General features: G+C 37.9%; 1 protein-coding gene across 3 annotated transcripts in view; it reads left to right on the forward strand.

Moving 5' to 3' along the window:
- The window catches only part of LOC150085670 (cGMP-specific 3',5'-cyclic phosphodiesterase-like), a 575,777-nt gene that overhangs the window by 408,406 nt on the left and 140,182 nt on the right, over positions 1-27,189 (forward strand). For all 3 annotated transcript variants that reach the window (XM_090374174.1, XM_090374175.1, XM_090374176.1), the window contains exon 15: positions 19,822-19,909. In XM_090374174.1, the coding sequence (XP_090230300.1) occupies positions 19,822-19,909 (88 nt within the window). The remainder of the gene's footprint in view (positions 1-19,821; positions 19,910-27,189) is intronic.

Raw genomic sequence — 27,189 nt, forward strand, 5'->3', positions numbered from 1 at the left:
ATTGTGAACAGTGGAAATACGAGAAAAAAATCCAAAAATATATAAAACAGAAAAGAAAGTCTCATTCCCAGAAGCAAGAAAACAATTACAACTACAGATGCCTAGATGTACATATGCTGAAGCCTCTAAAACGTTTCATTCAGTATCAGTCCAGACTGCTACATCAATTCCACCAAACAACTCTATTTTGAAATGGGCTTGATCTCTGCTCCTCAGTCTTCAAAGCAACAGATTTCAAGCTGAGCTAACAACACATGAGTTACGATACCCTCTACTGCCCATGCAGCTCCCATAAGATCTGTCCACATAGAGAACTCAGATTCCATTAGAAAACAGCCATTTGACTCCTCCCTTATGGATACCAATGAAATTTCCAGTCAAGATGATACTGAAACCATTCTAGAGATCCATCCAGAGGATGAAATAGACACAAGACCTGTTGTCTCAAAAAGAGATGATTAAAATTGACTGTGTCAAACAGACTTCCAAAAAGCAGACAGAATTAGTTCCTTCATCTAAATCGAAACAATGAACAACATCGTCCAATGGAATTTGTAGGCTTTAGGAGAAATATTGATGACATCTACTGCATAATTAAGCATCACAATTCAGTAGGCATCTGCTAACAGGAAACATATTTAATGCCTCAGGTATTCCCCTTTGATAAAAAAAATGACTCTATTCAGACAAGATAGACCTGTTACAAATAATGTTCATGGTGGGGTAGCCATTCTCATAGATTCACGAGTCCCTTGCAGACATATTTCTTTATAAACCTCTGTAGAAGCTGTTGCTATCTGAATAGCAATTGGCATTACTCTGGCACTTGTTTTGATCTATCTATCATCCAGTCATCCTTGTACTATTCAAGAACTTGAAAATCTTATCCTGCAGTTGTCAACCCTTTTATGTTTATTGGGCAACTTCAATGGACACCATCCATTGTGGGGTTCTCCCAATGCAGATGGATGAGGACAACTCATTGAAATGCCCATTGACGGATAAAACTTAACCATCCTAAATACTGGTTCACCAACTTATATCCATCTCCCAACAGGAACAGTCTCTGCAATAGATCTGTCTATCTTCTCTCCAATCCTCTTTCCTAGTATTGAGTGCACAGCTCTTGATGATACATCAACAGTGACCAAAACACATTAATCTTTAAAATTCAAACATCATACTCTAATTCCAGAAAACCACATAAAATGGAAATTTTCCAAGGCTGATTAACCAGTACACCTCTCATGCATTGTTTGATAAACAGATCATTGAAACTCATCCAATTGACACAGTCACTGACCATATCACCAAACAAATTCTAATAGCTGCGTCTATTGCAATCCATCATGATGAAAAAAAGATGGCAAACTCATTCCAATTTGCAGCATTATACTGACATTCAGCTCACCCAACTTGCCTTCATCAGTGAGAGCAGGGTATCTGCATTGTTGCCTTCACTCATATATTCCAAACCTAATTCAGCCACTCACAAACAGTCTGTCGAGGTGACTCAATATTCCTAACTGTGGATTGAAAGAGCATTCCCATGACACATAAATTATTAGTAGAATGAGGATTGTAAGAATGCCAAAAAAGAAAAAAAAAAATGAGCATGGAATATATTTCGCAGATATCCTACCACCAATCTTATAAATTATAAGAAACTAGGAGCCAAGGCCCGACACGTCAGAAAGAAAGCTAAACAAGACTCTTGGATCCGATTTGCAGCTTCAATTAATAAAAATACTGATGTGAGAATAATATGGAAAAAAATAAGGCAACTAAATGGTGAATTTCTTCCATTATCCTGTCCAATTTTCATCTTGAATGGAGAGGAGCTCTCTGCTCCTGTAAAGATTGCAAATGCCCCAGGGTTCGTATTCTCTCAGTTGTCTGGCCCAAGCACATATGATCCGTCATTTCAGAAGATTAAAGCTTTAGCCAAACTATCGCAATTGCACTTCACCACCTCTTCTTTACCATACAATCAACTACTTACTATGCTCAAACTTCAAGAAGCTATATATATACCTCAAAGAACAGTGCTGCTGGTCCCGACAGTGTAGGCGCCTCTGTAGCCAGGTGGGCAGGAGCAGCAGTGCATAGCACACGCTTCTTGATTAGACCGGGGTTCAAGCCCATGCCCACCAAATACAGAGGAGGCGGAAAGGTCAGGGAATGACCACCGCATATCCCCGGAGCAATATGGCCTTAGTTGCTAATGCTCCTAAAAACAAAATAACTAACAAACATAACTAACAATAACCCGACAGTGTATTATATAATGCTTCAATGCTCAGATAACAAATCATTATCCTTGCTGCTGACCTTCTGTATATTTAAAGAAAGGCAACTGGAAATTCCCAAACCAGGGTAAGATTACTCTATCTCTCACAACTATAGACCTATTTCTCTTACCACCTGCTTGAGTAAAACTCTAGAAAAAATTGTACACCGCCGATTAACATGGTATCTTGATTCAAAAAAATCTAATCTCTGATAACCAGTTTGGTTTCAGAAAAAATCGGTCATCCCTGGATCTTATGGTCAGAGCTGAAACAAACATCAGGAATGCATTTATCCGAAATGAACATCTTGTTATGATATGCCTTGACATAGTGAAGGCTTTTGACACCACCTGGTATCTTGAAAAATCTTCATTCTCTTGACCTGAGAGGCCACTTACCATATTACATATAAAACTTCCTTCAGGATAGATCTTTTCAAGTCCACTATTGGAAAGTCCTTTCACAAATCTATATACAAGAGGAAGGAGTCCCACAGGGCTCAGTTCTCAGTGCTACCTTATTTGCAAGGAGAATAAATCATATTACCAAATGTATTCCCAACACTGTGAACTCGTACCTTTATACCAATGATCTGATTGTTTCTTTCAGTTCATTAAATATGAACTTCATTCAAAGGCAACTACAAATTTCACTTAACAGTATTGAGCTATGGATAATGCAGAATGGGTTCCGACTCTCATCAGAAATCTAGTGTCATTCACTTTTGTAACAAACAAGGGATTCATCCTGACCCAGAGCTACACCTGACAAATCATCCTATCTCAGTTATGAATAGTATTCACCTCCTTGGTCTGAGTTTTTGATAGTAAGCTTAATTTTTTAGAACATGTCAAATATCTCCATGCAGACTGCTATACCTACTTCACTTGTATAGAACTCTAATTAGATCTCGTCTTGATTATGGTGCCCCTCCTATTCAACATTCTACCCTCAGGATTGCTACAGGTGCTTATAGAGCATCGCCAGTACAAAGTCTCTACATTGAACCCCATGAAGTTACACTGTCTCAGAAGAAAGGTGTTAATTCTGAATTATACTGCTAAAATTCAAAGCATGCCTGCCATCCCATTTGGTCAATACTTAGTGATCCACAGTTAAAATGTTCTATAGAAATAAAACCAGAGCAGTTCAGCCTACTGGTATCAGATTGCAGGCACTACCAGAAACTTGGAATGTACATCTTGAAAAAGTCCTCCAAGATCTAAACACTTCAGTTCCCCCAAGGGCCTGTATTAAACCATACTGTGAGAATTATTTCCTAAACTGGGGAAAACATTCCCCTTGCAAATATTAACATGCAACAACTCCATACTGCTCACACACAAAAGTATCTGCATTTCACAAAAATATATGGATAGATCAAAGTCTGATAGTGGAGTAGGTGCTGCAGCAATTTTTCCTTTTAACACTATCTCTGCCTACTGCATGACATGAGTTATTTGCCATGAGTTATTTGCCATCAAGCTTGCCCTAGAAAATATTCTCCCTCTCTCCATCAAAAAAAAAGTTGCAGAGTACATAGTAACCTTACAAAACACCTCCTCACCAACCAATCCTTTAATAAAAACCATAAGAAGTAAGATGATACATATTCAGGAACGTCAGCAAGTATTCATCTTCTGCTAGATCCCAGGCCACACTGGGATGCCAGGAAACGAATTCTCAGACTATGCTGCCAAACATCCGTCCAACTCAGCAACTTTATGTTTTTGCGTTCCATGTGTTGATTACAGATCTAATATATGAAGGATATGTAAGGAACAATGGACACTTCTATGGCAAGCTCAAATGGATAATAAGCTCTTTCAAATAAAACCAGAACCACAGTTATGGACCTCAAGCTTCCATGCAAACAGAAAGGAAGAAGTAATCTTAGCCAGAGCATGAATCAGTCACAGTCAGTTTAGTCACCTATTTCTCCTCACAGGAAATGATCTTCCACAGTGCATGCACTGCAACTGTCCACTCATAATGAATCACATTCTTGTCGAATGCACCCTATACACACATGCTCAGCAACTCTCGTTCAGCTTTCTTCAAAATCTAAAAGAACCTTTGAAACTCTCTCATATAGGCAATGATGCTAATCCCAAAGGCGCCTCCGTAGCCAGGTGGGAAGGAGCAGCAGTGCGTAGCACACGCTTCTTGATTAGACCGGGGTTCGAGCCCGTCACCACCAAATACGGAGCATGCGGAAAGGTCAGGGAATGACCACCGCACCGGAGCAATATGGCCTTAGTTGCTAATGCTCCTAAAAACCAAATAACAACAACAACAGCTAATCCCAAAGAGTTATTCAGCTTTTTTTAACAAATAAAATTATATAATCATTTCTGACTGTTTCCATAACAGTCACGATTGGTAACTTCCATATCACCGTTAGGTGCAATATGGCCTAAGCAGCCCTTGCGCCAAAAATAACAACAACCATCAGCATTTAGCTTACTCAGTCCATTCAAAGCCTTAAACATCTCAATTCAGATCATATCTCCTTGCAGATGCTACATGTGCAATTTGCAGAGCTTGAAGCCTTTCTCTGTAAGAGTACACTTTTATTGTTGGGATATCAGAGACATGGTGTCACACAGATATAAGCAGTGCAGAATTGGAATTTGGGGAGTACAATATGTACAGAAAGGACAGACAGGGTAGGAAGGGAGGAGAGGTTATGCTGTTAGTTAAGAAACACATAAAATCTAAGGAAGTGCATCCAGTTGACACGGTTGGACAGTGGACAGGGAAAGGGAAAAGGAGAGTAGGAGTATCATATAGGCCTAATGACTCTGATGACTACAATGGATACAGTTGTGCAGAGAAATAGAATAGAATAGAATGGTCCAGTAAATCAGAATGTCTTGTAATGGGGAATTTTAACTTTCCAGATATTGACTGGAACTTGTGGGTTGGTCACTTGCACACTAGCAAGACTTTTGGGGATTTATTGGATGATTGTTTTCTACAGCAACATGTTCGAGGGGCAACTAGAGGGAGTAAAACCCTTGATCTGATTATCAACAGCGATTATTCATGCATTAAGAATTTGCAGATAAAGGAACCACTAGGTGACAGTGATCACAGTGTACTGATGTGGGATTTACTTAAAGATGTAACTGCCATCAAGGGTAAAGGGAAGGGTTGTTGTTTTCATAAAGGTGACTACAGTGGTCTTAGACAATTTTTAACTATTTTTGCAGGGGGATCAACTGATGATGTTACCAATGGTGAATTCTAAATGGGAAGCCTTCAGGGACTTAATCTTGTAGCCTACTAGGCTTCTCATACCAACTAAGAGGGCGCCTCCATAGCCAGGTGAGAAGGAGCAGCAATGCGTAGCACATGCTTCTTGATTAGACCCGAGTTCGAGCCAGTCACCACCAAATACGGAGGATGCGGAAAGGTGAGGGAATGACCACCGCATATTCCCGAAGCAATATGGCCTTAGTTGCTAATGCTCCTAAAAACCAAATAACAAACAAACAAACATACCAACTAAAAAACACTGTTCAAGGTTCAGGCTTAAATGGATGTCGGATGAATTAATGAGGCTCGTGAGAGAAAAATGCAAAGTAATGCATCATATGGGTAGCAGTATGCTACCCAAATGAAACTCAGGGAGGTGGAGAATGAAAAATATTTGGGGCTAATTGTGCAGTGAGATATGAAGTTCTCTGAGCAGTGCAGATGGATTGTCACAGCAGGTCAGGGAGTTTTGTCAATGATATATAGGAATTTTGCTAGCAGAGACAAGGAGGTGATTATCCCTCTGTATAAGGCAATGGTCAGGCCACACCTTGAGTACTGTATACAGGTCTGGAGGCCACATTCTAGGAAGGATGTAGAGTTTCTAGAACGAGTACAGAGAAGGGCAACAAGATTGGTGAGAGGAACAAAGGGGTGCACTTACGAAGAAAGGCTTAAGTTCTGCAAATTGCAGGCATCTGGAGACTAGGCACCTGCAAGATGAACTGATTGAGGTGTATAAGGCCTTGAATGATTTGAGCAGGCTCACTGCTGATAGGCTTAATCTGAGCAACTTCCACTTGCTCAGATTAAGATCTTCAAGGGGCATAGATTCAAATTGAGGAAAGACAGTTGCAGAATATATGTGCGAAAGTTTGCCTTTAGCCAGCGGGTAGTTGATTGCTGGAACAGACTTCCATCTGTTGTTGTGAAAGTTGATAGCTTAAATAAATTCAAGGCAAAACTAGACAAACATTTGGAATTAATGAATCAGAGAAATGGGAAAGGTTTTTTTTTTTTTTTTTTTGGCTGATGCTGTTATAAGCTAGCTTTCTTGCATCGTCCTCAACTAATGCTAATACTAATCTCATTGCTATTCATTGCAACATTCCAACAGATCCACATCCTTAATATATAAAATGAAGCTTCAAGACCTGTATGCAATACTGAAAATGTTGCCTAAACATTGCCTTATACAAACATAAAAACCCATGAACTGGCCTAGCAGCCTGCCTGCTGTTCAAAGAACTTGGTCTGACTGTACAATATCTCTAAATAGGCCTACAAGGCTGGGACAATTCATGTTGATGATTAAACTTCACACCAGCTGGAAGATAAATAAATTTTCAATACTGTAACTAAAAACACTTTATTTACAATAAAATAAATATAGAATAGATATATATTTACAATAAAAATAAATAACACTGATAAAATACACTAAAAACCTAGAAATTAAAAGCGATAAAATTTGCTGTAGCTTTCGGAGGCAGCAGTCTTCTTCCTCAGCAGCATATGTCTACTGTCCAGCACATCCTTAAATAGCAGATCCATGTCACATGGTTCCACGGTTGGAATTTTCCATTTGCGCAGTGGAACTGGAAATGGCTCGGAAGCACACTAGCTGAAACCGTTCATCACGTCCAAGAATGATGGTTTCCAGGAGGGGTGTAGATATACACCCCTATCCCTATTAATAGTATTGCTAGCTGCCCCAATACGTAAGCTCTCAAGCCATTTATGGTCCCAGAACCCCTGTGCATGATCTGTGATGACAGCATCCTCCGGGGAAATTTGGTGTTGTTTCTCCCAGAAATGTTCTGCCACAGCAGACTTCCCATAATTTGCAGACTTTATTGCGTTTACATGCTCCCCCAGCAGGTCTTTCAGTCGCCGCCCCGTCTCACCCACATAGCACATCCCACAATCCAGGCATTTAATTTCTTGGGATATGGGGTCTTTAACCCAAGATATCACTGTGTGCAACCTCTGACCTGGGAGTTGCACACAGCGTATCTGACACCCCCAAACTATTCATGCAATGTGGTCTGAAAGGCCCGGATAGTAGGGAATGTATGCAGTGCTCACAGGGGCAAACTGCTCATTACGGGTGGACCCTACTCCTCTAATGGCTCTGTCTAACACCCTCTGGAAGTAGCCGCACTTCTTGAGGTCTGCTGTGACCCGAACAATTTCATTATCTTTATCCTTGGAGGTGCTGCAGTGGGACCCCATCCTGTCTATTAAAGCTTTGACCACACTGTTTTTATGTTGGCACATCAGCTTTCTAAATACCTTGGACTTAAAGCCTACAACCTTCCCTAATTACCAACACATCAAGGAATGGCAAGGTTCCCTCTGCTTCCACCTCTGAAGTAAATTTGATAAAAGGGGAGAAACTATTAAGTACATAAAGTACCTGATCCTCTCTCCCCCTTTGTATAATGGAGAATGTGTCAACATATCTCCTCCATCTGCGCATGGGAAATTCCAAATCCTCAAAAATCCTGACTTCTAACTCTTCCATAGCTAAATTGGCCACTATGGCACTAATGGGGGAACCCATAGCTGTGCCATAGACCTGCCTGTGCATGACATCTTGGAATACCACAACGGTACTAGATAAGCAAAACTCCACTCCTTCACAAATGTCATCAATACTTAGAGGTGACCTGGTACTTAACAATACATCCTTTTCTAAGGCCATTCTAACACACTGCACACCAAACTTAATGGGAATACAAGTAAACAGTGATGTAACATGGAAAGAAATCATTATCTCATCTTTCCGTATAGTTTGTCCTTCTATAAAGTCCACAAATTCTTTACTGTTCTTAATGACAAAGCCGGAAAGTCCTACTATGGGTGCAATTAGCTTAGCTACGTACTTAGGTAAAGCATACGTAGGACTGTTTATAAATGATACAATAGGTCTGAGCGGTATACCTACTTTATGTATCTTTGGAAGCCCATAGAATCTGGGTAAACAACATCCAGCAGCATGTAACGACCAATAGACCTTGGATATCCATCTTGACTTTTGAAAACATTGTAAAAGGTTATTCATTTGTCGTTCCCAACTAACCAGTGGATTACGGCGGGTAACTTTGTACGTAGCGGTATCCTGTAATAATTCTAATGCTTTACTACAATATTGTTCTTTGTCCAAAATAACCTTAGCCCTACCTGGGGACAATGATCTCGTCATCCTGTTTAAGCTCCCTCAAAGCCTTTCTATGAATAATACTAGGGTTGGAGGGGACCGGCTTGGCCTGACTCAAAATAGCCGCCGCTCTAATGCATACTTCTTTAGCCTGGGTCGCTGGTAACTTATAAACGGCTCTCTTGATGCCCATTGCTATTTCAGCGACCGGAAGTTTACTGGGCATCAAGGCAAACTTAGTACCCAAGCTCAAGACCCCCTTCTGTTCCCTAGTAAGACACTTGCTACTTAAATTACAAATGAAATTAGTACTACCATTGTTATGTACAATCACTGTCTCCTCCAATAATTTATGAAATTTACTAATTTGCCTCTGTTTATAAATACCTGCAATCTTAATCGTCTTCTCCGAAACCAACTTCAGTATCAATAATCGATGTACTGGCGATATATTGTTAATACATTCTAGAGCCAAATCAATCTGTCTTCTGGTAATCCTTAGGTCATCATGTAGCTTGAGGATCCAGATGCACAAAATCCTTTTTTTAAACCAATTAGTGGCTCTAACCAAGCAATCATCGTCAATGAGCATCTGTACACGAAATCCCCTTGGAATTAAACCATGCGCTTTACACCGATAGGCAAATCTTAGATTTTGTTTCGGTTTTGCTTCTGTCATACTATGTTTCTCAAATTCCGAATGTGCCGCACCACGGAATGGCCATAACTATTAAGGATATCTCTAAATAGGCCTACAAGGCCGGGACAATTCATGTTGATGATTAAACTTCACACCAGCCAGAAGATAAATAAATTTTCAATACTGTAACTAAAAACACTTTATTTACAATAAAATATATATAGAATAGATATATATTTCAATAAAAATAAAAATAAATAACACTGATAAAATATACTGAAAACCTAGAAATTAAAGCAATAAAATTTGCTGTAGTTTTCAGAGGCAGCAGTCTGCTTCCTCAGCAGCATATGTCTACTGTGCGGCACACCCTTAACTAGCAAATCCACGGCACACGGTTCCACGGTTAGAATTTTCCATTTGTGCACCGGAAATGGCTCGGGAGCGCGCTAGCTGAAACCATTCATCACGTCCAAGAACGACGGTTTTCAGGAGGGGGGTTGAGACGTACACCCCTATCCCTATTAATAGTATTGCTAGCTGCCCCAATATGTGAGTTCTCAAACCATTTATGGTCCCAGAACCCCCGTGCATGATCTGTGATGACAGCATCCTCCGGGGAAATTTGGTGTTGTTTCTCCCAGAAATGTTCTGCCACAGCAGACTTCCCATAATTTGCGGACTTTATTGCGTTTACATGCTCCCCAAGCCAGCCTTTCAGTCACCACCCCGTCTCACCCACATAACAAACCCCACAATCCGGGCATTTGCCCGGTAAAGCATTAGAATTATTACTAGTAAATTATTATAAACTAGTAATTATTAGTAAAGCATTAGAAGTATTACAGGATACCGCTACGTACAAAGTTACCTGCCATAATCCATTGGTTAGTTGGGAACGGCAAGTGAATAACCTTTTACAACGTTGGCAAAAGTCAGGATGTATATCGAAGGAGGTCTATTGGTTGTTACATGCTGCTGGATGCTGTTTACCCAGATTCTATGGGCTGCCAAAGATACATAAAGTAGGTATACCGCTCAGACCTATTGTATCATTTATAAACAGTTCTACGTATGCTTTATCTAAGTACTTAGCTAAGCTAATTGCACCCATAGTAGGACTTTCCGGCTTTGTCATTAAGAACAGTAAAGAATTTGTGAACTTTATAAAAGGACAGACTATGGGAAGATGAGATAATGATTTATTTTGATGTTACATCACTGTTTACTTGTATTCCCATTAAGTTTGGTGTGTAGTGTGTTAGAATGGCCTTAGAAAAGGATGTATTGTTAAGTACCAGATCACCTGTAAGTATTGATGACATTTGTGAAGGAGTGGAGTTTTGCTTATCTAGTACTGTTATGGTATTCCAAGATGTCAAGTACAGGCAGGTCCATGGCCCAGCCATGGGTTAGTGCCGTAGTGGCCAATTTAGCTATGGAAGAGTTAGAAGTCAGGATTTTTGAGGATTTGGAATTTCCCATGCGCAGATGGAGGAGATATGTTGATGACACATTCTCCATTATACAAAGGGGGAGAGAGGATCAGGTACTTAATGTACTTAATAGTTTCTCCCCTTTTATCAAATTTACTTCGGAGGTGGAAGCAGAGGGAACCTTGCCATTCCTTGATGTGTTGGTAATTAGGGAAGGTGGTAGGCTTTAAGTCCAAGGTATTTAGAAAGCCAATGTGCCGGGGTCAATATACCCATTATACCTCAGCACAAGCCAGCCAACACAAAAACAGTGTAGTCAAGGCTTTAATAGACAGGGTGGGGTCCCACTGCAGCACCTCCGAGGATAAAGATAATGAAATTGTTCTGGTCACAGCAGACCTCAAGAAGTGCGGATACCCCCAGAGGGTGTTAGACAGTAAAGTCCACCCGTAATAAGCAGTTTGCCCCTGTGGGCACCGCATACATTCCCTACTATCCGTGCCTTTCAGACCACATTGCACGAATAGTTTGGGGGTGTCAGATACGCTGTGTGCAACTCCCAGGTCAGAGGTTGCACACAGTGATATCTCGGGTTAAAGACCCAATATCCAAAGAAGCCAGCAGTGGGGTGGTGTACGAAATTAAATGCCCGGATTGTGGGGTGTTGTTATGTGGGTGAGACGGGGCGGCGACTGAGAGACCGGCTGGGGGAGCATGTAAACGCAATAAAATCTGCAAATTATGGGAAGTCTGCTGTGGCAGAACATTTCTGGGAGAAACAACACCAAATTTCCCTGGAGGATGCTGTCATCACAGATCATGCACACGGCGCCTCCGTAGCCAGGTGGGAAGGAGCAGCAGTGCGTAGCACACGCTTCTTGATTAGACCGGGGTTCGAGCCCGTCACCACTAAATACCGAGGATGCGGAAAGGTCAGGGAATGACCACCGCATATCCCGGAGCAATATGGCCTTAGTTGCTAATGCTCCTAAAAACCAAATAACAAACTAACAAACAGATCATGCACAGGGGTTCTGGGACCATAAATGGCTTGAGAGCTTACGTATTGGGGCAGCTAGCAATACTATTAATAGGGATAGGAGTGTAAGTCTATACCCCCTCCTGGTAACCGTCATTCTTGGACGTGATGAACGGTTTCAGCTAGCACACTCCCAAGCCATTTCCGGTACCGGTGCACAAATGGAAAATTCCAAACGTGGAACCATGTGATGTGTGACGTGGATCTGCTATTTAAGGATGTGCCGCACAGTAGACATATGCTGCTGAGGAAGGAGACTGCTGCCTCTGAAAGCTACAGCAAATTTTATCGCTTTTAATTTCTAGGTTTTTAGTATATTTTATCAGTGTTTTTTATTTTTATTCTAAATATATATCTATTCTATATTTATTTTATTGTAAATAAAGTGTTTTTAGTTACAGTATTGAAAATTTATTTATCTTCTGGCTGGTGTGAAGTTTAATCATCAACATGACTGTACAATTACAACCAGGTCTTTTTTATTTTCGACTGCCCTCTATTGTAGTATCACACATTTAGTTTATTATTCATTGTCAGTTTTGTCAGCGTTAAACTTCAATTTTATTTTGTTACCAAATAAGCCTTAAAATAGTGCCCATTAAGGAATAATCTGAAATCAAGAAAAAATACTGAATAGTGTAGTGGATAGCATTAAATTATGCTATTTTTTTAATGTCTTGCCCAATTACATTAGTCAAAATATTGAAGAATTAGGTAACTCGTATAGTAGTCACCTTTCTTGACTGCAGTTGTTTCAGACAGTTATAAAATTCTATAGTGGGACCAACTGATGATTTTACCAACAGCAAATTCTAAATGGGAAGCATTCAAGGAATTAATCTTGTTAAGAAAAATCGTTCAAGGGTTAGGCCTAAATGGATGTCAGATGAACTAATGAGACTCGTGGCAGAGAAGAAAAATGCATGCGATGCATATAAATTATCAGGCGACACAAGCACATGGTAGATATAAGCTAGTCTGTAATAAAGTCACAAAGGAGGTTAGGCAAGTGAAGACAGATTACGAGAAATCTTTGGCAAAGGATGCAAAGAAAAACAACAAAGAGTTCTTTACTTATGTAAAGTCTAGAAGGAAGGGGATGAATCGGATTGGTCCACTTAACATAGATGGTTCAACTATTGATGATCCTGCTGAAGTAGCTGATAAACTCATTGAGCATTTTGTATCTACATTCACACATGAGGAGTTATTCAAGGAGGAGAATGCCAGAAGTTTATCAAACTCTTTTTATCGAAATCGTTGGAAAAGGATGCAAAGAAAAACAGCAAGGACTTCTTTTTCTTACATATACTCTAGAAGAAAGTGGATGAATCAGATTGATCCACTTGATATTGATGGTCCGACTGTTGATGGTACTGCTCAGATAGCTGACAAACTGAGTGAGTATTTTGCATCTACATTTACACATGAGGAATTCTGTAGGTAAGTGGAGGACAGCTTATTAAAAACTAACAGGGAGTTTAATGATTTTGTAATAACAGAGAGCAAAGTGGAGGCAAAATTGTTGAAGGCAAACATAAGAAAGACATATGGGGTGGATGGGATCTGTTTGTTTGTGTGAAGGCTTTACGGCGCAAAGGCAGCAAAGGAAGTAAGCAAACCCTTAGCCATAATTATGAGCTTATCCTTGGACTCAGGGGACTGCTGTTGTGCAAATGTATCCCCAATTCAAAAAAGGGGGAATCAAAGGGTGATATTAGTAATTACAGACCTGTTAGTTTAAATTCTGTTCTAGGGGAAAATAATGGAATCACTGGTTAAAGAAGTAATGAAGGAAAATCTAGACAAGACTTCAGTTATAGTTCAGACACAGCATGGGTTTGTAAAGGGGAAATTTTGGCTGACCAGTTTGGTTGGATACATAATGTTGTCACAAAGGAACTGGATATTAGGTGGTGGTGGATTAATAGGTGGTAAATGACTCTCATCAACTGGTGAAATACCACCACTCTGCTTATTGGAGGCTTGAAGTGGTGGAACCCATGTTTAGTCTCCAGAGCCAAGTTCCGGTCAGCCCTTCCCCATCTCTTAGTTCACGCAGTATGACTGATGACTTTTCAGGTTATGATGGACATCAGAGCGAGATCCAATCTTCCTTACATTTCGAGGGTACAGCTCTAAAACGGTGTTCGCAGGCCAGCTGCTAGTAAGTACACCGGACCAAACCTGTAACTCTCTAGGAGGCTTCCAGATCAGCTAGTGTATAATCTTGCTACCTCTATTCTGCCAGATAGTGACTGGAGGGAGTCCAAGTAGTGTGTATGTGGGGGGGGGGAGCATTGTCGAGGCCACGTTATGTCAAGGATCTGCGTATGTTCCTAACATGTGTACGCCATATCCAAAAATTTCATTACTTCATACAGCATGTCCCACCTACTTTTTCTTACTATTGAATACACTATGAATTGTCAAACTAATAGAGTAAGCTTATCTGCAAAAGATCTAACCCTCCCAAACACTTCCTAGTTCATTTCACAAATATACATGGTCTCAGTTCTAATCTCAACGATGTCCATTTCCATTTGCAGTCTGCCAAACCCCATGTACTTTTTCTGACAGAATCTCAGTTATCGGTTGATTCAACTACTGCTCATCTCAGATGCCCAAATTATTTGCTGTATGATTCCTTTCGCCTCAAAGGTGGTACTTGTGCATATGTCCGTTCTGATATTCCCTGTCAGAGACTTGGTAATTTGGAATCTCCTCTGGCTTAAAATCTCTGTACCTCATTGTGTCAAATTCATCTGTTGTCTCTACCATTCTCCCAATTCCACTAATCACTTGGAGCTCTTTGATTTCCTCTCTTTGCAACTTGACTTTCTCCAGTCAAACTTTCCTAACAGTGAGGTAATTTTCCTTGGTGATTTTAATGTTCACAACTCCAGCTGGCTTCGTTTTCTAGGTTGAAGTGAGTGGTCCTTTAGGCACCTCAGATCACAACTTGGTGATTGTCTCTTCTCCAATGGAGCCTTTATCTCATGGCTATTCCCAACTTCGTATTGTTTGGCATTACAAGAATGCAAAATGGGATGACATGTGAGATTTCTTTTCCTTGGTCGGATTACTGTTTCAAAACTTCTGATGTCAACATTTGCTCAGATCGTGTCAGTGAAATTATTCTTGTAGGAATAGAATCCTTTATTCCACACTCCACTTTAAAATCTTGTCCTTTATCTAAACCTTGGTTTTCCAATAAATGTGCTGTTGTTGTTGTTGCTTGGGTTCTATTGGCGCATTAGCGACTAAGGCTATAATGTACCCAATAAATGTGCTAAGGCTATTCAAGAGAAGAACTTTGCATATCGTAATTGGCTTGTTTCTAATTCTTCAGTTTCATTTTCTGCCACACCAAATCTCGCAACAATTGTAAAGCAGTTATTAATTAGTCCAAACTAGAGTTTGAACAGTCTAAGAGTAAAAAACTTGTTTCTTGCACTAATGGTAGCCGGACATTCTGATCTCTTGCCAAAACTATTCGCCGCAACTTTTGCCCATCTCTGCTCCCACCTCTGTCCAAACCAAATGGTTCTGTTGTCACTTCAGCCAAGGATAAAGCTCAACTGCTAACAACCCATTTTTCTTCCAACTCATGTATTAATGATCTTGGTAAAACACCTCTCACCATTCCCAACACACTCCATTCAATGCCTCCTGTGGTCTTCCACAGGAGGCTTTGAATGGAGTGCAAAAGGATGTCAGAAGGATTTTGACGAATCTTGATGCTAAGAAAGCTCCAGGTCCTGATGGTATTTCTACACTTGTTCTCAAAACCTGTGCTTCTGAACTTACTCCTGTTCTTTGCCACCTTTTTTCACTTTCTAATTCCAAAGGTGTTTTTCCTTCTGTTTGGAAATTTGCTCACATCCAGCCAGTTCCTAAAAAGGGTGACAAATCCCTCCCATCCAATTATCGTCCCATTGCAATTACTTCTACTCTTTCTAAAGTAATGGAGAAATCAATTAACTGCCAACTCTTAAACTACCTAGAAACCTTCCATCTGATGAATATCGCCAGTAAGGATTCCGTCAGTGTTGAACAAGTGGTGATATTCTGGCTTATGTTACCCATTATGTTACCCAATGGAAAATGTTTGGTGAAACACAAGCAGTTGCTCTTCACATCTCAAAGGCCTTCGATCATGTTTGGTATAAAGGTCTTCTAAATAAGCTGCCATCTTATGGTTTGTCAACTGTTTTTTGTAATTGGTTATCCAGTTTTCTCTCTGATTGCTCACTGAGGGTGATGGTAGATGGCTCTTTGTCTTCTAATTTCTCCACTAATGCCGGTGTCCCCCCAAGGCTCAGTTCCTTTCCCCACTCTTTTCCTCTTGTATATTAATGACCTTCTTCCATGGATTGACTGTAAATCCTATCCATAATTTTGCCGATGATAGCACATTGCATTCTGCTTCCCATTTTGAGAAACCTTGCCCTGCTCAATCAGCTTCAACTTCTCAAATATCTGCTACCAGTTCCTTAAATGCCAATCTCCAGGTAATTCTCCAGTGGGGCAAAGACAACTTAGTTGATTTCAACCCTTCTAAAACGCAGAAAGGATTCTTCTGTTCCTATGCTTATCTTTGGTGACACTCGGATTTCTAGGCAAAATGATATATCTCTTTTGGGGATTACCCTGACTTCTAATCTCTCTTGGCACAAGTACATTACAAATATTGCTTCCTCTGCATCTAAAAAACTTGGTTTTCTCTTTCGCTCTCAGCGTTACTTTTCTTCCAAACAGCTGTTCACTCTGTGCAAATCTGCCCTACCATGGAATATTGTTCCTACATCTGGGACCGGTGCCCCCAAAACCTCTCTCAGGCTTCTAGATTCTATTCAGAAGAGGGCAGTTGGGTTAATTAATGACTCATCTGTGACAGTCTCTCCACTCCCTGTCTCATAGACGTACTGTTTCTGCTGCATGCCTTTTCTATAGATACTTTCATGGGTACTGTTCTTCTGAATTGGCTTCTATAATTACCATTCTCTCTCTCTTTCAAAACAGTCCGAACATGTGCCGCCACCAGCCAACATCCATTTACTGTCCAACTTCAAACTCACAGAACCAACTTCTCATCTTCCTCATTAATTCATTCAACTGCCGTTTTCTGGAACAACCTTCCTTCATACGTATTTCCTGAAAATTACAGTCTGCAGAACTTCAAGTCTAATGTCAATAAATATCTTCTTTCGTCTTCTCAACCTCCAACCCACGCACAGTACTAAGTACTATAAGTTCTAATACCTCTCGTGTTTGGGGTTTTCATAAAAAAAAAAAAAAAAAAGAAATACAAAAATAATTTTTATATCATATACTTGGATTTCAGGAAAGCTTTGATACTGTTGCACACAGACGACTACTGTACAAATTGGAGCGGTATGACATTAATTGCAAGTTGCTGCTGTGGATAAAGGGATGGTTGAGTGGGAAAAGGCAGAGTGGTAATTAATGGATGCTGCTCTTCGTGGACTAATGTTGTTAGTGGAGTCTCCCAGGGTTCGACGTTGGACCCAGTGTTGTTTTGGGTATTTATTAATGATATTAATAAAGGTATATCAATGGCAGTATGCTACTGCAACAGGATAAGCACCTCCGTAGCCAGTTGGGCAGGAGCAGCAGTGCATAGCATACGCTTCTTGATGAGACCGGGGTTCAAGCCCCTTGACCACCAAATATGGAGGATACGGAAGGTCACGAAATGACCACCGCATATCACCGAGCAATATGGCCTTAGTTGCTAATGTTCCTAAAAACCAAATAACAACAACAACAGCAACAGGATCTTGAAAAGTTTTGCAGATGGGCTGAGACATGGCAACTGAAGTTTAATATTGACAAATTCAAATTACTGCATATGGATACGCGTAACCCCAGAGAAACATATCATCTACACTTAGGATGGTAGATAATGAAAAAGACCTGGGAGTAATTGTGCAGACAGGCTGCCAGAGCAGGTCATGCTGTGTTGTCAATGATGAACAGGATTTTTCTAGTAGGGAAAAGGAGGTGATTATCCCTTTGTATAAAGCAATGGTCAGGCCACGCCTTGAGTACTGTATACAGGTCTGGAAGCCTCATTTTAGGAAGGAGTTGCTTGTGCGAGTATAGAGAAGGGCAACAAGATTGGTGAGAGGAATGAATCGGTCCTCTTACCAAGAAAGGATTAAATTCTGAAATTGCAGAGTTTGGTGACCAAGTACCTGCAAAGTGATCTGACTGAGGTGTATAAAGCCTTAAATGGATTGAACAGGTTTAATCCTGATGGAATTCTTCCTTTTGCTCAGATTACAAACAATATTAGTCAGCAGGTAGTGGATTGCTGAACAAACTTCCATCTGTCATTGTGGAAGTTGATAGCTTAAATAAATTTAAGGAGGAACTGGACCAATAGAGAAAATGGATTTGTGAAATGTTTTTTTTTTTTTTGACTGATTCTATATAAGCTTGCTTTCTTACATCATATGCCTCTATTACAACAACTATTACTACTCTTAAAATAAGTAAATTACAATACACAAAAACAATATAGTACTTTAACATTTTAGCTGTTATGTTTTGGCCTTTGACAAATGGAAAAATGTTTTAAACTTTTATAAAATTAGAGATAGATTTCCTTCCACCATCATAGATTGTTTTGCAGTAAACTCTAAAATTTTTTGTACTTCATAGATGCTCCTTAAAAATACTATTGGGATTGCAATGTTCTTTCAGTTGACCCAAAAAGGCTTATCCCTGGATAAGAAGTAGATAACAGATTCTTGCAGAGGTTTTCTCCTACATCCATTTTTGGTGCCTAGAAGTTTGATGACCTCACAGAACACCAATTCCAGTACTGATTTTTCTGTTTAATTAAATAACTGTTAATTCACCTTGTGAATTTGGACTTTATTATCTTGAATATTTATTTGCAACATTTGTCTATTTCTGTAACGTATTCTTCGCAATTACGAACTGAAAGAACATTGCTTTATATATATAATTATAAAATATATAATACATTGTAATATTATATTATATAATACAATATTACAATATATTATGTTTATTATAATATGTTATATAATGTATTATTGTATTATATATTTAATATTGTATTATATTAAATATATAAGGGCTTTTAATATGTTGTAATATTACAATATGTTAAAAGTAAAATATATTATTACAATATATTGTAATATTACAGTATATTATATATTAATTGAAAACTTATTCTAATTGTTATTGTCCTCATCATCATCATCATCATAGATTTATATTTCTGGCAACCAGATAAATCCTTAAAAACATTTATTTTTTATCCTTTGTACCGGCTTTCAAAACATTGTTTCTTAGTACATTAGGACAATGAAATGGGAAATTAAACACTAAACTATTAAATCAGTTCAAGGTTATTAAGAAACTAAGCAATTCTTCAATATATTGCAACTGCAAGATCAAATTTTGATTTTTTTCAAGAAACAAAATATGATAAAATAGCAATTAAATAACAAAAAGAGTTCAGGGATCCAGTAATGTTATTTTGTTATCTGTGAATCTATAACTGTTTTGAAATCAAAGCAATTAACACATTTATAACATGCCTGTGTTATTTATTCAGTATGCATTTGCAGAAAAAAAAAAAAAGGTATTATACATGTACTTTTTTTTTTTTTTTTTTTTTTGAGGGGTATGTCACTTGCTGCCAATTCATGTTTTCCTGGTATGAAGTGATTGTTTGTTGTACCATCATTAGTTGATAGAGGCATATCCTCAAAAGCTATTATATTATTCTATTAGTTTTCATTTATATTCTGTGCTCACGTTTTATTGCTTTTATACCTTTAATTTTGTAGCTTAATTGTTTATACTTGAACAATTTGTTTTTTATTTGAACAGTTTTATTTTTATTAAAGTTCTTATTTCTACAGTTTGTCAATAGCAACAAGATCTGTTTTATATTAAACTTTTTATTTTTTTATTTTTTACAGAATAGAATCTCCGTTAGCTACTTTATATAGTACATCCACAATGGAACATCATCATTTTGATCAGTGCATAATGATTTTAAACAGTGAGGTAAAAAAAAAAAAAATACTAAGTCAATATTTCGAATAATTTCTATTTATGGATAGTAGTACTAGTCAAAATGCAATATCACATATTTTCAAAAAAATTAATAATTATACATTGATGGTATTTAATGAATAATTTTTCAAAAGCTTATTTATAGGATTAATCTACAGAATCAATCCACCATCTAACACCAATTAAAATTAAATTTGACTCTGACTGCATTCTTAGTTTGTCAAATTTTATCTTTAGGTTAGCATAGAAGTTGTAAACTAATGAAATTTATGAAATATTGTGTTTAAGTATGGTGTGATATGATTCATCAACAATTCAGAAACATAGCCAGAGGTGTATTTATTGTTGCATTTGCTTGATAATGGTAGCATCTGACTAGTCCTGCAAATAAACTCAAATGTGAGCCTAGTTTTTTCTCTATTCTATCAAGAAGTGATTGGCCACCCATCTGACTGCAAGAAATCGACTATGAAATATGTAATATTTTGGCCTGGAATTTATTTCAAGTGTGTATCCCATATAATGAGCCCACAGAAAATGCTTTCTCTGTGCTCATTGTTTTGGATATTTGTATGTGTTGTTGCCTCTGAATGCAAACATTCTCAAGTTGACATTCACAGTGGATTGAAGAAATGGAAGTCCAGAGGTCAGACTGAACCCAAGAAATAACTAGTTAGGTTTGACATACTGACTGAGAAGCTGATGTACCTTGAGATGGTTTATACCCTCATCTCACCATCAGACCCTAGTGAATCTGAGAACAGTGCCCATTTATATCCACCCTCTGTATTCTGCCACTCAACCATCCTGTTATTCAGAATAATAACTTGCCACTAATGCAATACTGCTAAATTTACACAGTGGTTTTTTATAGACACTAAGTCTGATATGACTTCAGTGGTATCGTCAATATTTATCTATGTCATTGATGAAAGCATATCAGGCTTGATATCTAACTTTGCAGATGGTACAGAGGATGGCAGGATGGTTAATGATAGGAATCAAGACATACTACTAATCATAGAATAACATACCAATTAAGAGATGACATTCAGGGTAGTTGAGAACAAAAGTATGTGGGGGTAATTGTGCAGGCAGACATGACAGTCTCTGAACAGTGAAGACAGCCTGCTAGGATGGCTCATGGGGTATCATTGATAGTTCATGTCATTGATACACAAGGATTTTGCCAGCAAGGATAAGACAGCGATTATTCCATTGTATAAGGCAATGGTTAAGCCACATCTTGAGTACTGTATACGATAAGGAAGGCTCATTTTAGGAAGGATTTATATCTGTTGGAATGGGTGCAGAGAAGGGTAACGAGATTAGTGAGGAGAACAAAAGAGTACACTTATCAAGAAGTGCTTCAGTTCTGCAAAAGCAGCTGCAAACTAGGCAACAGCAATGAGATCTGATTGAGGTGTTCAGGCTTTGATGGATTGACTAAGCTCAATCCATTTAAAGGGTTTGAATGTATTCAGTAAGCTAAATGTCGATGGCATCTCTCTTGTTTTTTCAGATAGGTGTGAGAAAATTTTCTTCCAACACCAGATGGAAGTTTGTTGGAAAACACTTCCATCTGGTGTTGTGAAAGTGAGTAATTTGAATAAATTTAAGGAAAGAACAAGAGAAATATTAGAGAGATTCAACAGATGATGTGGGAAGTGTGTCATTTTTTATTTATTTATTTTGATTATGTGGTATAAACTTGCTTTCTTGCATTTTCCTCTTCTAATTCTAATATGAAACAGTGTCAGAAGTGTTACTGATATCTAAGAATATGATCTCATAATTATCTTTAGCAACTGCTTTCTTTGTTACTGCATCATAGCTGCTAATTGGATTAGTCAGAGGGATTCTAATTAATTCAATTAGCTTCCCTTAACAAATCTATGCTATGATTTCTATATAATTACATTCCTGTCAAAATGATTCTGCAATACTTCATTTACCACTGAAACAGAATCCACAGCTATGGAGATCCAGTTCCTGATTAAAGATGCAGGAAGATTTTGTGATTGCAAGAGCACTATTTGGCCATATGTATCTAACACACCTATTTTTACTGATAGGAGAAGATCCTCCACTTTGTGCTCATTGTAGTTCCATACTTACTGTGGAGCATATTATAATTGAATGTGTACATTACCATTCAGCTAGAATTGCATGTTTCAAATCGCTACTAAACTCACAAAAACCTCTGCAACTAAGCCATATACTTGGAGATGATGCCAGTTTTTCAGAACTGTTTACTTATCTAAAAATGATCAATGTATACAATCACTTCTAGACCCATCTCTAATATATTGATGAACACTCCAAAGTAACAGGTGCAATTTGGCCATAGCAGCCCTTGCACCAATAAATCCCACTCCAACAACATTTACCACTGACTTCATTCTTTTCCCTGGAATAGAAGGCAAGCTTACAGGTCAGTAATTACTCACTTTGCCATTTGATCCCTTTTGTGAATCAGAGAGAGAGAGAGAGAGAGATTGCATGTATCTAATCTATAATCACTTCCCAAAATCCAAGATGCTGTTATAATTATGATCAAAGGCCTGCATATCTCATTTGCTGATTCTTTTGATATAATTTGATAGATCTCATCAACCCAGGTGCCTTATATAGCGTCCAATTATAACTTGGCCTACATCTGGCATTTCCATCCCTAAAAACTTCTGCAGTTATATTTTTAGTTTGTCAGCAACCTGAACATGATCATCAATAATTATGCATTTCAAACCAATTGGCCAATGACTCATCCCATTGCTTCTATTGTTAATGTAAACAAAGAATTCTTCATTACTTTTCTTTGCATTCTCAGCCAAAGACTTCTCATAATCTTCCTTAGCTTGGCTAACCCCCCCCTCTTAATGACTTGATTGGATACAAGTTTTCACTTACGGTAGGTCTCTGTGATTCCTAATAACTTATAATCATCCTGTGCATTATAAAGTCCCGTTGTAAGGCATTCTGAATTACTGGCCTACTCTATTTACTGAGCCGACCGGGCTAGCCGAGTGGGTAAAGTACCTGCCCGGCAACCCAAAGGTCGTGGGTTCGATTCCCGCCTCGGGCTTGGATCAAAGTACTGCAAAAACCTTGGGAGGTGCAATATGGCCACAGAAGCCGATGCGCCAACAACTACCAAATCAAAAAAAAAAAAAAAAAACTATTTACTGGCCTACTCTATTTGTCTGCATAATTCTTCATTATATTCATTACATTCATTTGACCTATAACATGCCCCTACCCTAATTTTTGTTTTTCCATTGCTTATGTTATACCAAACTGCAGCATTACACTGTCTACCTGTGTTGATCCGGTGCACTGCTTTATAGTCTGTGAGCTTCTTAATCAACAGCATAACTCCTCCTCTCTCCCCACTTCTGTGCTGCCTATGCATTCTATAAATGTTTTACTCATCATATTCAAATTCTGCATGCCTTATATCTGAGTAGCACCGTGTTTCTGATATCCCTACAATGTCCACATTTGATGACTTAACCAATACTTCAAATTATTTAAATTTATTAACTGTAATCCAAGCATTAGTATATGGGAAAGTGTTTTTGCCTTCAGTAACCCTTTCATATAACTGATTGTCCCATGAAAGCCACAGCATGCCTTGTAATCACACACTTTTTCCTGATTGTGTTCCAATAGAAGGAGTGCAAGAATCAGTTTCACTTCTGCCTGTGACTGTTGTAGGCCTGTTAGTCTGTATATCTGCCCAAGCTAACAGTTTTCCAACCCACCTAACACTGCCTTAATAGCATCAGCAGTATTCTTGTATCCCCCCTTCTATTTAAGTGTATGCCATCATTATAAAAAGAGTTTCTATCTCATTAACAAACACGGACATAGCTGAGAAAGATTCTGCAGTCTCTCTCTAAGGACAAACTGATTGACAAATCTTGCTTCATATATGGGCAAGACTGTAGATACTTTCAAATTTAATCCTTACTTGAAACTTTTTCTCAAAGATGCTTTAATAAAGGTATTAAAATAAAATAATTTTAATACTTTTAGCTTACAGAACAAATTTAATGTAAATGTACATTCATTTGATAGTTTTTCCAGAAATATGTTGCATGTGTTAACTGAGAATTAGATATAACCTGTTTTTTTTTCTTTATTCTACAGAAAAATGCATACATGCATAAATCTTTACATATATACCTACATGCATACATAGCCTCAAATAACATCCTTGCACATGGATCTGTCTACTGTCAGGGTAGCCAACTTTACATTGGCTATTTGCATTGAAATTACTTTAGAAAAATGTAGAAAACTAGAATTAGAGCAAATAAAGCTAATTTAAAGTTAATTGGAACAGCAAAATCATATCTTCTAGGCCAGGGATGGTGAACTTTTTTAAGGGTGTGTGCCAAAATTGGCTAAATCCTTTTAAAAAAACTACCCTTGTGTGCCCCTCAGAATTTTGCACAGTATATCATTATTTTTCACAAAATACATTTTACTTGGCAAAAGCATAACAAAAAAAAAATGAATGAAACAAAAGACATTATTTCTAAGATGCTTTAATAAAGGTATTAAAATAAAATAATTCATAAAAAAAAGTAACTTTTAGCTTACAGAACAAATTTAATATAAAATGATAGACTTCTCTTATATTGTAATTAGAAAATATCAAAACTAAAGGAAAGGAAAGTAAGTATATTAAACATTAGTGAGACTTTTTTTTTTTTTTTTTTTTTGGTAGTTGTTGGCGCATCAGCTTCTGTGGCCATGATGCACCTACCAAGGTTTTTGCAGTACTTTGATCCAAGCCCGAGGCGGGATTCGAACCCACGACCTTTGGGTTGCCAGGCAGGCACTTTACCCACCCGGCTAGCCCAATCAGCTAGTGAGACTTCTGTTGCTGCATCATTGATGACAGATACTTTACATCAGGTTTATACTTTGTAACTTTTAGAGCTATGCATGCAGCACTAGTTTCATTCGTAAGTCTGGATAGACAACAAAGTTTGTCACCGAGAGCAACGACTCACAAGAATATGTCAATGAGAAAATTGTTAGTAATGCTGTTGCGAGATTTTTTAAACAGACAAAAGTTTCAGGAATTGAATTCCAAACTTTTTATACCTGAATTCTGCACTTTTCTTTGCTAATCCTATCACTAATTGTTTCCTTTCAATATTTTCTAAATCAGCTCTGAGGTCGATAAATTTTTGAGCTGCTCTGAAAATTGAGCTCCAAATTCAGCTGCTCTGAAAATCATCCAGGTTGATCCACTGAAACATTTTCAGGTTCAGTTTGGCTAGTTTTACACTGTCTTCAAACTTAAAGAATTTTGCAGTTTCTTCCAGTTCTCTGAACTTGACAAATCTTGAAGAAAATTGTTCAATAGCTGACTCAATAAAGTTCAGAAATAACATTTAAAGGCTCTGGCTCTGACGGTCTGTTTTCATATCAGTTTCAAGATCAGTGCTGTATCTTTGTAGGTTTGGGAATATTTAAACAAGGTGGATTCCTGGAGTGACGTTGTTTCGAAGTTTAAAATTTTTTTGGGACGTTCTGAATTCCACATGCCCAAAAAATTTGTATACATGCCATGGGTTTGCCACTCCTCTCCTAGGCCATATGTTTCAGAATTTAATCATGAAATCAAGTTTAAACATAAGACTTTAGACATTAAAGGACCCTGCACTTTTCCTGATATGAGTACAGCTTGATATGTAATTCATGAAAGAATAGCTGAACACTGGTAAATATATAAGTCATAAAAATTATTAATAAATAACAGAAATATGTTTAGTTGATATTAGCATTAGCAGTGGCAAATGATGCAAGAAAGTAAGCTTATACAGCATAAGCCAAAAAATAAAAAAACTTTCCAATTTCCTCTATCCATTCCCTCCAATAGTTTGTCTAGTAATTTACTTACGCTATCATTTTCCACAACAACAACACATGGAAGTTTCTTCCAGCAATAAACCACCTGCTGCTAAAGGTAAACGTCCATATATTTGTTCTGCAACCATCCTTCCTCAATTTGAATTTATACTCCCCCCCCCTCATGTGTGTAGTCTGAATAAGAGGAAGAATCCCATCAGCATTGACAGGGCCGGCACTAATGTTTGTGGCACCTGAGGCAAAACCTTGTAATGGAATAAGGGTAAAGGTGCTGACTTGAACCGATTTTACTTGTTTGCCGTCACCCGATATGGCAGTTTGAACCAATTTTGTCTCTGATGATCCTTTATGTGGATGATGTCGTAAGTGATGACATCACTGGAATGATGTCATCTCTCCCAAATTACTCTGCTATTTTTCGCAGTGCACCATGCAGCCATTGCATGTCATATCAGCTACCTGGATTTATACCTGACCCGGATTTCGTACCTTTCTCCCACTTCTTATCTGTTTAGAAGGGTGTAATTTTAATCTCTTTTGACGTAATAATGTTTCCAATTAAATTTGAACTAATCCATCGTGTGGTCCATTGTGCAACTATTAGATGCCTCATATCAGCTACCTGCTTTACATGGTTGTATGCATGTAATACATACATATAAAGCGTGCAAGATTCTATTGTCTATCCTTGCATTGTGTAAAGATTTTTTGTTGGTGAAAATCTTTTCACATAAATTTTCAATCATACTTTATTTATAAAAAATATATGAAAATTTCTATTCATAAAAAATAACAAAAATAAAATGAATAAAACGTAAATATAATATTTAGGTATAATTTGATGCATTTGTTTTTGTTTTGATGCACTAATACATAGGATTTGTAAACAATGCTTATATTGACTGAAGGTCACTGTTAATTTTTATGTTTGTCAACAAGCTGAAAGTAATTGTCGAAACCAAACAAAATAAATTTTCGGGGCTTATGAATCAGTTTCTCTGATGAATTTGAGGTGAAAACATCAAGAAAATATTTTTTGTGCATAATTTGTGTGTAATTTTTCAAAAGTGATAAATGTACAAAAAATATACACTCTCTCTCATTATACAGCATCACATCATTAAACAATAAAAGAATTCCTTAAAAATTAAAAAATTGAAAAAGTGATATAATTCAATATAAAATACAAGTTACTGTCATTATAAAATTTAAAGAAATCAATATTCTATGTCTTCCTCATGGTTTCTCAGGTTTAATTCATGTTAAATAATTTTGTTTGAAAGCAGTCAAAATTTCAACATAATATCTTCAACGGTTTTCGAATTATAGGAAAATTTTTCAAAAATGCAGTTTCTAGAAAAATGCGTTCTAACTTTGGGAAC

Source organism: Mastigoproctus giganteus, chromosome 5 (assembly GCF_048544385.1).
Source record: "Mastigoproctus giganteus isolate SK-2022 chromosome 5, ASM4854438v1, whole genome shotgun sequence".
Taxonomy (NCBI): Eukaryota; Metazoa; Arthropoda; class Arachnida; order Uropygi; family Thelyphonidae; genus Mastigoproctus; species Mastigoproctus giganteus.